This window comes from Marmota flaviventris, chromosome 9 (assembly GCF_047511675.1).
Source record: "Marmota flaviventris isolate mMarFla1 chromosome 9, mMarFla1.hap1, whole genome shotgun sequence".
NCBI classification, from domain to species: domain Eukaryota; kingdom Metazoa; phylum Chordata; class Mammalia; order Rodentia; family Sciuridae; genus Marmota; species Marmota flaviventris.
Genome location: NC_092506.1, coordinates 22,643,474 through 22,655,987, shown reverse-complemented (window position 1 = coordinate 22,655,987; position 12,514 = coordinate 22,643,474). Strand labels below are relative to the sequence as shown.

Below are 12,514 nucleotides of genomic sequence, written 5' to 3'. Positions count from 1 at the left end.
GACCACAGTGGAGGGTGCAGAGGAAGGTTTGGGGCCTGGGGATTCTGATCAGATCATGTCCAGGAATGGTTTGGGAACGAGCGGCCACTGGCTAGTGAAGCTGGTGCCTCTGCTAGCGACTGAGGTCAGCCAGGTGTCAGCCATGAGAGTTTGTTTTCACATGCTCTTGGAGGACACAGAGCATTTGTTCCAGTGCTACAGTCTTGGGTGGAAGCTCCTTTAAGACAGCACTTCCTTGACTGGGCTGTAGCTCAGGGGGCACAGTACTTGCCTAGCATGTGTGAGGGTTTGATCCTCAGCACCACATAAAAATAAATAAAATAAAGTCATTCTGTTCATCTACAACTACAAAAAAATGTTAAAAAAAAAAAAAGGATAGCACTTCCTTTAAGCTGAATTTCTTAGAAGTATGGTAATACTAAGAATGGACTCCTTATCACTTTAACTCTTCTGATTTCAAATACACATTCAGTGGAGAAGGAATGGCTATAGCTGTGAGTGTAAATCAAAAATTGGTTTTGTTTACATTCAGTAACTTCTCACCTCCACCCTGTCCTAATACCATAAATCTAAACACCATCAGCAGGTTTTTCCCTCTCAATGTCACTTATCTTTCAGTGTGTGCAGTTGAAAAGGAAAGACAGGAGCTCCCTGTTGGTTTGGGCTGCCGTGTGCTGCTGTCCACGCCTGCAGAGCTGTGCTGCCGCCACGGCCCCTTGTAACTTGGTGAGGCGTTGGTGAGCTCCTGGCTGTCGAGTTGTGATGATCAGTGGTGCACATGGTATAGGATAATGGATCGCACCTACTAGTCCTCCCTCCTTCCTTCTTTCTCTCATTCCCTTCACCAGAATCTTCAAGCCCAAGGAAGGCCAAAAATCAGGAGTTAAGTAAAAACCCAAAGATTCATATGTGTTAGGTGAGTTCAAAACTGTTTTGAACCAGGAACCTCAGTGCTTTCAAAGCTGTGCCTTTCCAGCTAACCTCTTATTTTAGCAGATCTTATTTCAGAAACAGCTGTTTCTGTTTTTAAAGTAATGTATTTCGGATCGATGCTGAGGATATCATCATTTAAATCTGGATTGAATCAGCAGGATAACTCTGCAGGCATGCTTTGTGGGATCCCAGCTTTATAGTCTCCTTAATTTTCATAACTAATATGTTTTGTTTATGTCAGATTTTACAAATATATCACCACTCTGAACATAAAGTTCAGCGGTTTTCTCATGTTGGTGTTATAGGAGCAACATTGCAGCTCAAATACGGTGGCTAGCTGAGATGACCCATGGCACAGTCTTGGACCCAGCTAGGTCCTTGAGGGCAGGCAACACCATAATTTGAGGAAAGAAATTGAAGATAAATGGTATTATTGATGAAAATGGCATTATTGGCATAACCGTAAGCTGGGAGATAGGGAAATTAGATACATTTGGCCCTCGGCAGGTAGAGTCATTGTATTTAGTTTCAAATATTTCATTTTGCAAAAAAGCCTTGACTGTACTTGTCCAGGAACTTCACCATTTATCCATTCTTTGGACTAAAGAGCTAGGGAACGCTCTATTATCTGTTATCATATTGAGAAAACTTGTTTGACACTGTACATATCTTGGTTTTATTTTTGCTTTTGAAGCACAGATTTGGGACTGGAGTGCACTTTGGTAGTAGAGCACATGCTTAGCATGCACGAGACCTTGAATTGCCTCCCCCCCAAAAGATTCTGACAGTAGTTGTCTACACTGCAGTCTCCCCTTCCTCACAACTTAGCTCCCTCTTGAAATGCCTGCTCTCTAGTTCTTTCCCCCTATTCTGCTTAAGTTATGTTGATGCCTTTGATCTAAAGTCAAGCACACTGGCCTTTCCTCAGTCAGCACCTCCTACTCCTCTGGCCACGATACTCGACCATCCTGTTGGCTTCTGAAATCCGGTCATATCTTGGTCATTCCCCTGCTGTTATTGGTTTTTCCCTTGGTTATTTTCATTGCTGTTTTTTTATTTTCTTTATATTCAACCCCTTAAATATGGATGTTCAAGTTTGTCTTTGATTCTGTTATCTTTCTCTGCATTATTTTTAGGGGATTATAAGCTCAGTAGATTGTAAACACCAGATAGGCGAGGTCTCTGTCTTATCATCATGTCCCCACAAGTGTGTGTGCTTTGAGTGAATAAGCAAATAAATCAGACCTCCTTAGTTCTTACAACCTGAGTCATCTGTTTGATGGGGTGTCTTCAGAATCTCTTATTCTCAGCTTTCACTTTTTTCTCAATTTCCAGTCATCACTTTCTATATGCTTGTGAGGTGTTTCCACTAACAACAGCTTCCAAATTGGAATTACAAAATGAGATTTCTTGCTGTTATTTCAGACAAATTCCACAATTCCGGCTGCTAGTAAGTCCATTTATGTTCATGTTATCCTAGTCTCTTGGTCAGGTTAACGATATAAGTTTTTTTCAGTTCTTCCTGTTTCCTTGTTTCTCATAAAATCAGTGCCAAGATTTATTTTAATTTTTTTTTTTTTTAAAGATAGGGGTCTTGCTACATCGCTCAGGCTGGTCTTGGCCTCCTGATCCTCCTGCCTCAGCTTCTCCAGTGGCTGGGATACTAGGCACCTCCATGCCTGGCACTTTCTTGAAATGTCTAAAGAACCCATCCTCACAGCAACTGTCTTCATCCCAGGATCTTGTTACCTCATGCTCCATATACTAAAACTTCTTTTTTCCCTCTGGTGTCCTTAGTTCCAGTCTTCGCTCCCTTAATTCTGTCCAGTGCCCACATGCAGACAGTATTTTCAGGAACAGTTCCTTCTTGCCTCTTTCTCCTTCCCTCCCCTACCACATATTATCTTAGCGCCTACCATGTGTCAGGTACAATGCTCAGCTCTGAAAATACAGTAGTGAATATGACAAATATGGTTCTTGCCCTCAGGGAGGTCACAGGAGCTAAATAATAGTAAAAATAGCCCAAACAAACAAAACCAGAAATATTCACAGCATGTGCAGTTAGATCTGAGTTTGGATTTTATTCTTTGTGCAATGGGAATAAATTGGTTGTGACATGATCTGGTCTGCATTTCTAAGCAGTCATTCTAATTGTTCCTTGAAGAGTAGTTTGGGAAGAAGGAAGAGTAGAGACGAGTAGACAACAGAGGCAGTAGCACCATGGGAGGCTGCTGGCTTGGTCAGAGGTGCAGTCCGGTGGAGAAGGGAGTGGATTTGAGGAATGTTTTTGAGGCTAAATGAGCAGAACTTGCCAATTTATTAGATGTGGGGGTAAAAATCAAGAATAGCCACCACATTTCTGGCTTTTAGCATTGGGTGGATGGAAGCGCTGTGAACTTGGATGGAGGAGAGGGATATCTTCATTTGATTTGTTCTTGTTAGGGGACTTCCTTCTTCTCCATGCTGGGTTTGAGATGTCTAGGACTTCTTTGTGGAAAGGAGGCCATTGTCTGTGTAGGTCTGGGTAATAGGTGACAGACCTCAGCCAGATAGATGATTTGGGATTGCGAAAATAACAAGAGAATAATGCTAATAAATAAATCACAAGTGTGTAGTGCTGACTCTGTGCCTGGCTCTGTTCTAAGTGCTTTATGTTGAGTTCTATCGTATGAAATCAGTGCTGTTATTATCTGCATTTTACAGATGGGTGATGGAGACACAATATTAATCTCTTGTGCAAAATGGCTCACACAACTGTTTGCTGAATTTAATTAGAGGTAGTAAGATAGATGATATGTAAAGCTTACACCTTTTTAAAAATTTAATTTAGAGATGGTCTTGCTGAGTTGCTTAGGGCCTCGCTAAATTGCTGAGGCTGACCTTGAACTCAAGATCCTCCTGCCTCAGCCTTCCTAGCACTGGGATTACCAGTGTGCACCACCAAGTCTGGCTACCCATTCTTTTTTAGAGAAAGAGAACAAAGAAAGAGGAACCTAGAGCCAAGCTTAAGCTCCCTGCCTTTTTATTTAGTTTTCCAACTCAAAAAGCCTTCACTTGCTCCTGTTAGCAAGAGATACACAGCAACTCCTGGGACAGCTTGTGAGTGTTCACGTAACCTCAGTCCAGCCTACTGTGGTCTCGTGTCTCGGGTAGTTGTCCATCCTGCTGCATTCTCTCTTTGCTTTCCCTTAGTCTGGCTCTTCACTTTCTCAGTCCCTTCCGTGCATCAAGGGCCACCATAGCCTCTAAGCCTCCCTGATGCCTCCATTACAGAGATGATAACACTTCTGTGTCGAGTGCCTCCTCTAGCTTGGGAAATAGAAACTGGTAGCAGGCTCCTGCTTTGTTTTGACCTTTCTGCTCATTTGTGTTTGATTTTTATAAGCATCTTCTATTTTCTCAGGTAAATAGCTCATCTCAGGATCAGAGATGACCTGAAAATCCCAATGCTAAAGCATATTTTGCTGTCCAGGGCCTTTTCTTTTTTGGTACTGGGGATTGAACTCAGGTCACTTAACCACTAAGTCAGCTCTTTTTTTAAATTTTGAGACAGGGTCTTGCTAAGTCCTTAGGGCCTCACTAATTTGCTGAGGCTGGTCTTGAACTTGCAGTCATCCTGCTTCAGCCTCCCGAGTTGCTAGGATTACAGGTGTGTGCCACCATGCCTGGCTCAAGGGCCTCTTCTTGTGGCACACAGGGAAAGCTTAGAGTCAGGTCATGCTCTGCAATGCCTTGTTTTTCTTTCTGGGTTCGATTCCAAAACTCCAAGCTTGTAGTCGGCAGGATTCGAACCTGCGCAGGGAGATCCCAATGGATTTCTAGTCCATCGCCTTAACCACTTGGCCACGACTACATGGTTCAAGGGCCTTTTCTGATAGATTGAGGGTGAGATAACAAATAAGATACTTAAAGATAACGTAGCATGTATCCTTGGGCACTAATGGGTAGAGTGGCAAAGGGGATCAAGAAAGTGCTACAGATGATGGGCCAGTTTGGGCAATTGACATGGGGATGGAGGATGCATGTAATAATCAGTGGCACAGCTGGGCAAGCTGGGAGCTGGATCCTGGCCTTTAGATTTGTTGATGCTGTCCAGTGTTTTTAAACAAACTGAATTAGTCGCTAAAATTCATAACTCACGATTTCACATAAAAATCCCATTTATCAGCTTTCCTGGAAAACCCAGACAATAGGGTGGTACTGGGGGAACAGTGAGCACAAGCTGCTCGCTGACAAAGCATCTACCCCCACACAGGCCTGTCTCCCCATGATCTCTACCCATGGTACTACACCTGGCCTGTACCCCTTGTTCAGGCTACAGTATGGTGAGAGTGTCCTGTAATTACGACAAGCAATGTTACCAGATTTCAGGAGGGATAGAGAGCATACTGTGGAGAGCACTGTGGAGTGACACAGATGCAGACTTTAAAGCCAGACAGTTCCGTGTCCATACACCAGGCCTGCCCCCTGCCAACCTTTTGCCTGCTAGTGCATTCCCTCCAGCTCCCTTTTCTTCTGATCGAATGGACAGTATTGCCTCTTTCCCTCCTTGTTGGTAGCAAGAATTAGCAATAGCATGTATAGTACCTGCGGTGCCTGATTCCCAAGCTACACCATGGTTGATCCAAAAAGTCTAGAGTGGCTACAGTCACTCCATTGATTGCCAGGGTTGATTCAGCTGATCTGGCTAGCCAGATGGGTGTCTCCTTCCTCCCTCACCGCTCCATGTGTGTCCCACCCAGAGCTGCACACTCAAAGAGGACAACCATTTCTGGTAGAGGATGACCTTTGTTTGGTCAAGAGTATATCAGTAACCACACTTCCCTGCTGAACCTCTAAACAAGCTCTTGAGGTCCAAAAACTCTAGCAACAGGCCTTGGAAATTGTTGTTAAAAGAAGTGTGGGGGTGCTGGGATATGGCTCAGCTGATAGAGTGTTGCCTTGCATGCACAAGGCCCTGGGTTCAATCCCGAGCACCACTAAAAAAAAAAAAAATACATATATATATATATATATATATATATATATATATACACACACACACATACACACACACACACATACACACATATATATACACACACACACACACACACATACACACATATAAAAGAATCATAGGGGTGCTGGGTTATGGCTCAGTGGTAGAGTGCCTGCCTGGCATGCATGAGGCACTGGGTTTGATCCTTAGCACCACATAAAAAAATAAGTTAATAAAAAATAAAAGTATTGTGTTCATCTCAATTAAAACAAAACAAACAAACAAACAAAAAACCATAGGGTTGGGGTGTAGAGCACTTTCAGCAGTAGAGCACTTTCTTGCCTTACGTGTGTGAATCCCTGGGCTCTATACCCAGTACTGCATGTGCACAAGTATGCATGTGCGCGCGCGCACACACACACGGAAAAAAAGCAGTAGCAGCATTGAAAAAAAATAACAGCACAACAACAAACTCAAACCGAAACCAAAAACTCCAGGTAGACTAAAGTCTAAAAAATTTAAACTCTTTTTTTTTTTTCCTTTTAAACTAAAAGTTCTATATTTAACTTTACTCAGGATGGGAAAAGACTTTCTAAGCATAAAAACCATGAAGCAGAGCCAAAGGAAGGTCAGTTGACTCTAAAAACTTTTGAGCTGTTCTGTTAAATAACATAAACACAGTTAAAAGGCAACTAGCAAATAAGTGAAGTATTTGCAAAACCTACAACAGAAGGTAACTGTCTTACTCTCTGTGGTTACAGATCTATAGGAAAAACGTTAACATCTATAGAGAAGAGTGGATAAACTATATGAATTTGTCACAGTGAAGAAATACAAACAGAAAATTAGATATGTGAATAAAGTGTTGAGCGGAGCTTTAATCAAAGAACCCCGAGCTTGAATGTGCTGTCATTTCTTCCCTAACTTTTTTTCATCTTTGTCAACTGATAATATTCAGCCAGAAGATAGGTACTACCATATTTTCCTGTTGGAGTTATAAGTTATCAGCCTTCTCAAAAGCAATTGGATAGTATAAATCAGGTGCTAGGGTTTAGACCCATTGGCCCAGTAATTCCATTTTTAAAAATATATCCTAGAAGGGCTGGGGGTGTAGCTCAGGGGTAGAGTGCTTGCTTAGCACATGGAGGCACTGAATTTGATCCTCAGTACCACATAAAAATAAATAAAGGTATTGTGTCCTCTACAACTACAAAAAAAAATTCCTAAAAAAAGGAATATATCCTAGATACATATTTAGAGATGTTTTGCCCTCAGTCTATTTGCAGTAACCTTATATTCTCTCTCTTTAAAAAATCCTGGTATATTAAAATCTCAGCATCCAACAATGTGTTCTTTACTGCTATATCCTTAGCACTGGCAAAATGCTTTGAATACCCAGATAGACAAAAAGTATTTGTAAGTTCAGAGAAGAAAGAATATATTCAGACCAAGGAATATTATATAGCCATTTTTTTTGAAATATTGTATATTTAAAGATGTCAAAAAATGCTCATAAGGGGCTGGGGTTGTGGCTCAGCAGTAGAACGCTCACCTAGTATGTGCGAGGCCCTGGGTTTGATCCTCAGCACCACATAAAAATAAATAAGTAAAATAAAGATATTAAAAATATAAACTTATTTAAAAATGCTCAGAATGTGTTAAAAACAGTGCATGATTATATAATAATAGACCATTGTCTGTGTGCTGTGTGAACTCTGGATGATAGGACTTAGGTGATTTTCTCTCTTTTCTTGGGCTTTTCGTGTCATTTGATTCACTGTGATGAGTGTCGTGATTATCTCTTAAAGAGCAAGACCACACAGGTCTTCTTTGAGGGCTTTGTAACAGAGTGGGAAGAACATTGAACAGTTACAAGGGTATCATTCATGTTAGTGAGATACATTACTTCTAAATCTAGAAAGAGAAACTATGATGAGGATGAATTTGAAGCAATAATAATAGTAATTTCTAAGACACCCTTAGGACAAGAAAGGCATGACTCTATGAAAAAAATCAAATCTTTTTCTTTTTCTTCTTTTTTTAAAAAAAGGTGAATTACCTTTCAAATGAAAAAGAAAATTCTTAGGTTGCCTATCTGTTGGATGGTTGGTAAGGACATAGCAATCAATAAATGACTGATTTTTCCTATTATATTATTTTTCTAAAGGAAAGGGACTTGGATGATTCCTTGGTGGGATGGAGGTAGAAGTTGTGTGGAGTCTCCGGCATCCCTTAGAAAAGCATAATTGAGCATTCAGATGAACCAACTGTGGTTAGGGAGTGAGGACATTGATCAGAAAAATATAACATGTATTTTTTACTTTTTCATCTATTGTTTCAAGTGTGTGGAAAACCAACATCATCAACAAACCCACCCCTGTGGATTGTCACCCTAGCAGCTTCTTTTAGCTAGTATCAAGGATGGAAAATCTTTATTTTCAGCGGTGTTTTGGGGGTGTGTTTTGAAGAAAGTCCTTAATAAATCAGAAGGGTCACAGACGTGTGGAAGCTGCTTAACCACCATGCTTGATGACGGGTGAATGCGCTCCTCCAAACGGCCCAACCCGCTTCCTCTGTTGCTTATCCATTTCCCAACCGAGCCTCATACACAGCCACTCAAGGGCCGCTACCTGAGCGCCCCTGGCCTTTCACCTGGAGGCAGTCTCCACGCATCCCGGTTAAGTTACAGGGCCGTATGGCTGTCTGTGGCACTGATCTCTTCCCTCTTCTTCTCTCCTGTCCATCTCCTGCAAATTAGGAATGTGCTTTCCAAGCTATGGGTGTTGGAAGGAATAATTAGCAAGCAGCAAAGGGTGCCGTCTCTCGCAGTCATGCCGGTCTCCTTCCGGGACTGACAAAGCAGGTGGCTCGTCCTCATGGGCTTTTTGGTGTGGCTGGCAGCTGTGTTGAATGTAATGTGTTTAAAGCCAACCTGAGGCTTTCTCTTGAAAAATTCTGATCTAGGGACCACTGAGTGGAGTGTGACTCTGTGGAGTGTCATCTTCCGGCACTGCTAATGGTTCCCTCTTGCATTTGGAATCTCTTTCACTTGCCTGGTGCTTTCCAGGTGGAGTTACAGTGCTTGGCTCTTCTGGCCCATGGCTCTCAGCACCCACTCCTCCCCAGAAATGTTTTTGATGTTCTGAGATCTTCACCTCAGAATTGTATCATGCTGCAGTTGTTCTCTGTGCTTCATTTCACTTTCCCATTTTAGTATTAATTTATTGCTTCCATCCGCACTGCACTCCCTGGTCACTCAGAGGGTAGAGGGAGTCCTGCTTTTAGCTCAGTTAACTTGGGTCTGTTTAACCGCCTGTACAGACTAAATTAAGGAGCCTTGAACCCTCTAATCTCATGGACAACGAAGTTCCTTCTGATATCTTTCTCCAGTAATACATTCATCTCCTCTGTCTGGCATATTTTTTTCAGAGAGCCAGCTCTGGCCATCTGAGATGCAGCTGGGCTGCCCAAGGACAGGGTCACCTTCCCACTGCTCGCTGGTTGGCCAAGTGGTCAGAGGAAAATGTTTTGGTACTTTCTTATTCCTGGAAAAGAAAAAATGGCAGACAATTAAAATCAATCATTAAACCCAAAAGTTATTTCAAACATTGCTTATGTCTTCCGTTTATAAAAATTATGACTATCCTTGACGAAGTCACTGCCAAGGATTGAGCCCTGGAACTTAGACTGTTTATGCAAGTTCATTATTGTTTTGATTTTGATTTTCCTTGGGGAAATCATTGTAAACAGTTAAGTTCTCAGATGCACCCCTACAATAATAAACATAAACACGCTATAGCACTGAAAAGAATCCCACAGTTACCCAAATGTAACCCGAGTGAAGCCGATGAATGGATGGCTCTGGACATGCTCTTGATGCTGCAAGCGAAGAAGTTGTTTAATGCACTCCTCTGTCAGCTGTGGAGGAGGAGGGACACCACCTGCTGATTGCTTTGCAGGCTGTGCAGTGAAGACTCATGACTGTGTTGGACATAAATTGATTTTGGGCTCTCTAAGAGGAAGGGGAAGTGTACTTTGAAGGCATTTGTGCCCGAAATATTCAGGAATTGCGATCTATTCTCAAAGGCTCAAGCAGCCAGGCTTCATGCGGCCAAGGCAGATCTCTCTTCTTGGAGAAAATTTTGCAGTTGTCTGTTTTCAAAAGAGGAATGTATCTCCACAACAGCAGAGTACAGTGATGGGAAGGGCCGTGGTGACTCTAACATAGGTACCGATTAATGAATTATCATAAATCAGAAAAAGGTGAAGTAGAACTCAGCACAACAAGTCTTGATTAAGAAGCCATTTTCACCACACAGTGTTGAAATGTAGAGCACTACCGAAGGCAGAGACAAGGAATTCTTGTATAAGTGACGTTAATTTCCTCCCAAGCCAGAGTGGCTTTTCTGCATTTTGGGTGGTGATGGTCATGGAGCTGGCTTTCATACCATACTTACTGTGAGCTGTTTCTAAGAGGTTTACAGTGTCAGCTGAGGCTCACAGAAGCCCTATGTCATCATCCTCATTTTACAAATGACTAAATCAAGGTACAGAGAGGTGAAATAACTTGCCCAGGGACAAACAGCTGGCCCCACAGTCTGGCTTAGAAGTAGTGGTTTCCATCTCTGATTGCTGTCTGGTGCCTCTTGCTCACTAAGAAAAACATTCAGCGCAGTGAATGCTGTTTTTTAGGAAGAGAATGGAGACTACACGTATGTGGAGAGAGTAAAGATTCCCTTGGATCACGGGACCTTGTTAATCATGGAAGGAGCTACCCAGGCTGATTGGCAGGTGAGGATATGCAAACACTACGGATCCCCCTCCTGGAGGCAGTTTCTTAATTCCCAAGTAAGCATGTGGTGAAAAGCAAATTGCTTTTATAATGAGCAGAGGAAATAAGTTGGCCTCATTTTCAAGGAGTTTTAATACTACTGCCATCAAAGTGGACCTCTACAGATTTAGTGTCCGGTAGGGCTCTCTTTGACCAGGGCAGAGATCTGTGTCTCTGCTGCCCACTGTAGTAGCCATTAGCCACATGTGACTGTTGACCACTTAAATGATTAGGGTGCTAAAGAACTGAATTTTTAAATTAATTTAAATTTAAATAATGCCACCTTGTTGGACTGTACAGTTCCACAGCTTAGCCACTACTTTCATGTCAGGTCATTTTTAAGGTGTGCATATTATTGTATGAACACTTAGCATGAGAGTGAAGTCTCATACCTCTCTCTGGCCTTATCCATTTATGTTTTTCTTATGTGATTTGGAAAAATGGCAGGAGTCTGAGAGAAAGAACAACAGTTAGAAGAGATCCTGCTGCAAGGGTGCTGACATAGTGCGTGGGGTAGGAGACAGATTTGTTTCAGATGGAAAATGTTTTCCATAAACTTTAAAGGGCTTAACACTGTTCTTTGAGACAGGGATAAAATGGAAATATTTCTATATCATTACAAACAAGTTGTAAATCCCTTTGAACTAAAACTGTGTATGAATGTCAGAGAGTTATTTACATTTCCATTTAGCATCGAGTGCCCAAGGAATACCACTCCAGAGAACTCAGAGTCAACCTGACCTTTCGGACAGTTTATCCACACCCTTGAGGGTGCTCCTTGGTGATGGAGGTCCTGGCTAGAAGAGCCTCAGTGAGTCCAGCCACGCCAACGCTGAGCAGCCCTTCCTCCGGAAGAAGCTTGAGAGGCTACTCCAGCTGGTCTCGTGATGTGGCTGTTTGGAAGATGGTGGCATTGCTTCCCAGCTTGGAGTCCTATTAAATGAGAGCCACCAGCAGTTCATGTTGGTAATATGTCTACTGTGGGAACAGTTATTCCAAAGCACATCTCAAAATTGCACATTATCTTTAGGCAAATTAAAACTGCTATGGCTGTGCTCACGGATGATTTGGTCCAGAAGCTGCTTTTCTTCTGCCCTCCCCCTGTAATTTGAAGAAATACAAATGGCCTTGTGCCTCTGGGGAGAATCTGCACGTGTTTATTCCTAATGACATTTGCGAAGTGGAGATACAAATGTACGTCAGTAACTCTGGAGCCTTCCGTAGGCAGACAGCTGCTGAAACCCAAACAGAGGTGGCTTCACGGGGCTTTGTTGAAGTCTGACTTGGCTCCCTAACATCTCAGCTTGTGTGTTATTGCAGTGGAAAGCTGTTGTTTTCAGGGGACACTTTGTTTGACTGAGCCTCGTGGCCTATCAGTCTTCCCAGGCCCATTTAGACAGATTCCAGGCCTCCGCACAGAGTGAAGGCAGTGCAGCCAGGCACCAGACTACCTGTAAGACCAGAGGAAACTGTCTCCTTAAGGGAAGGAGTGACTGAGCATGTCATGAGAAGTAGCAGGCTGAAATTTGGCTGGAGAGAACAAATACCCCGTTAGTGACAGCTGTTCCACATAGATTAGCTTCCCCTAGAGAATTACTTGAGTCATTTAAACCCAAGCCAGATCGAAGCGGGAGCAGTCCTGCAGGGAATAGACTCAATTACCTCATGGTTCTTTTCACCTTAGATTTCAGTAGTCCCATGACTAAGGCTCTCTTCTGACTCAGTGTTCCCTTACACCCAAGTTCCCCAGGTTCAAGGGTTAGTCTATG

At 42.6% G+C, this 12,514-nt stretch overlaps 1 protein-coding gene and 1 non-coding gene across 3 annotated transcripts in view; one reads left to right on the top strand and one right to left on the bottom strand.

Annotated features, from left to right (window-relative positions):
* Positions 1-11,808, top strand: part of Alkbh3 (alkB homolog 3, alpha-ketoglutarate dependent dioxygenase) — a 33,804-nt gene extending 21,996 nt beyond the window's left edge. For both annotated transcript variants that reach the window (XM_027936661.2, XM_071616292.1), the window contains 2 exons: positions 10,607-10,705; positions 11,437-11,808. In XM_027936661.2, coding sequence (XP_027792462.1) covers positions 10,607-10,705; positions 11,437-11,514 — 177 coding nt within the window. In that variant the 3' untranslated portion in view covers positions 11,515-11,808. The remainder of the gene's footprint in view (positions 1-10,606; positions 10,706-11,436) is intronic.
* Positions 4,705-4,786, bottom strand: Trnas-aga (transfer RNA serine (anticodon AGA)). Its single transcript has one exon. It is a non-coding gene; the product is annotated as a tRNA-Ser (tRNA).
* Positions 11,809-12,514: the final 706 nt, after the last annotated feature.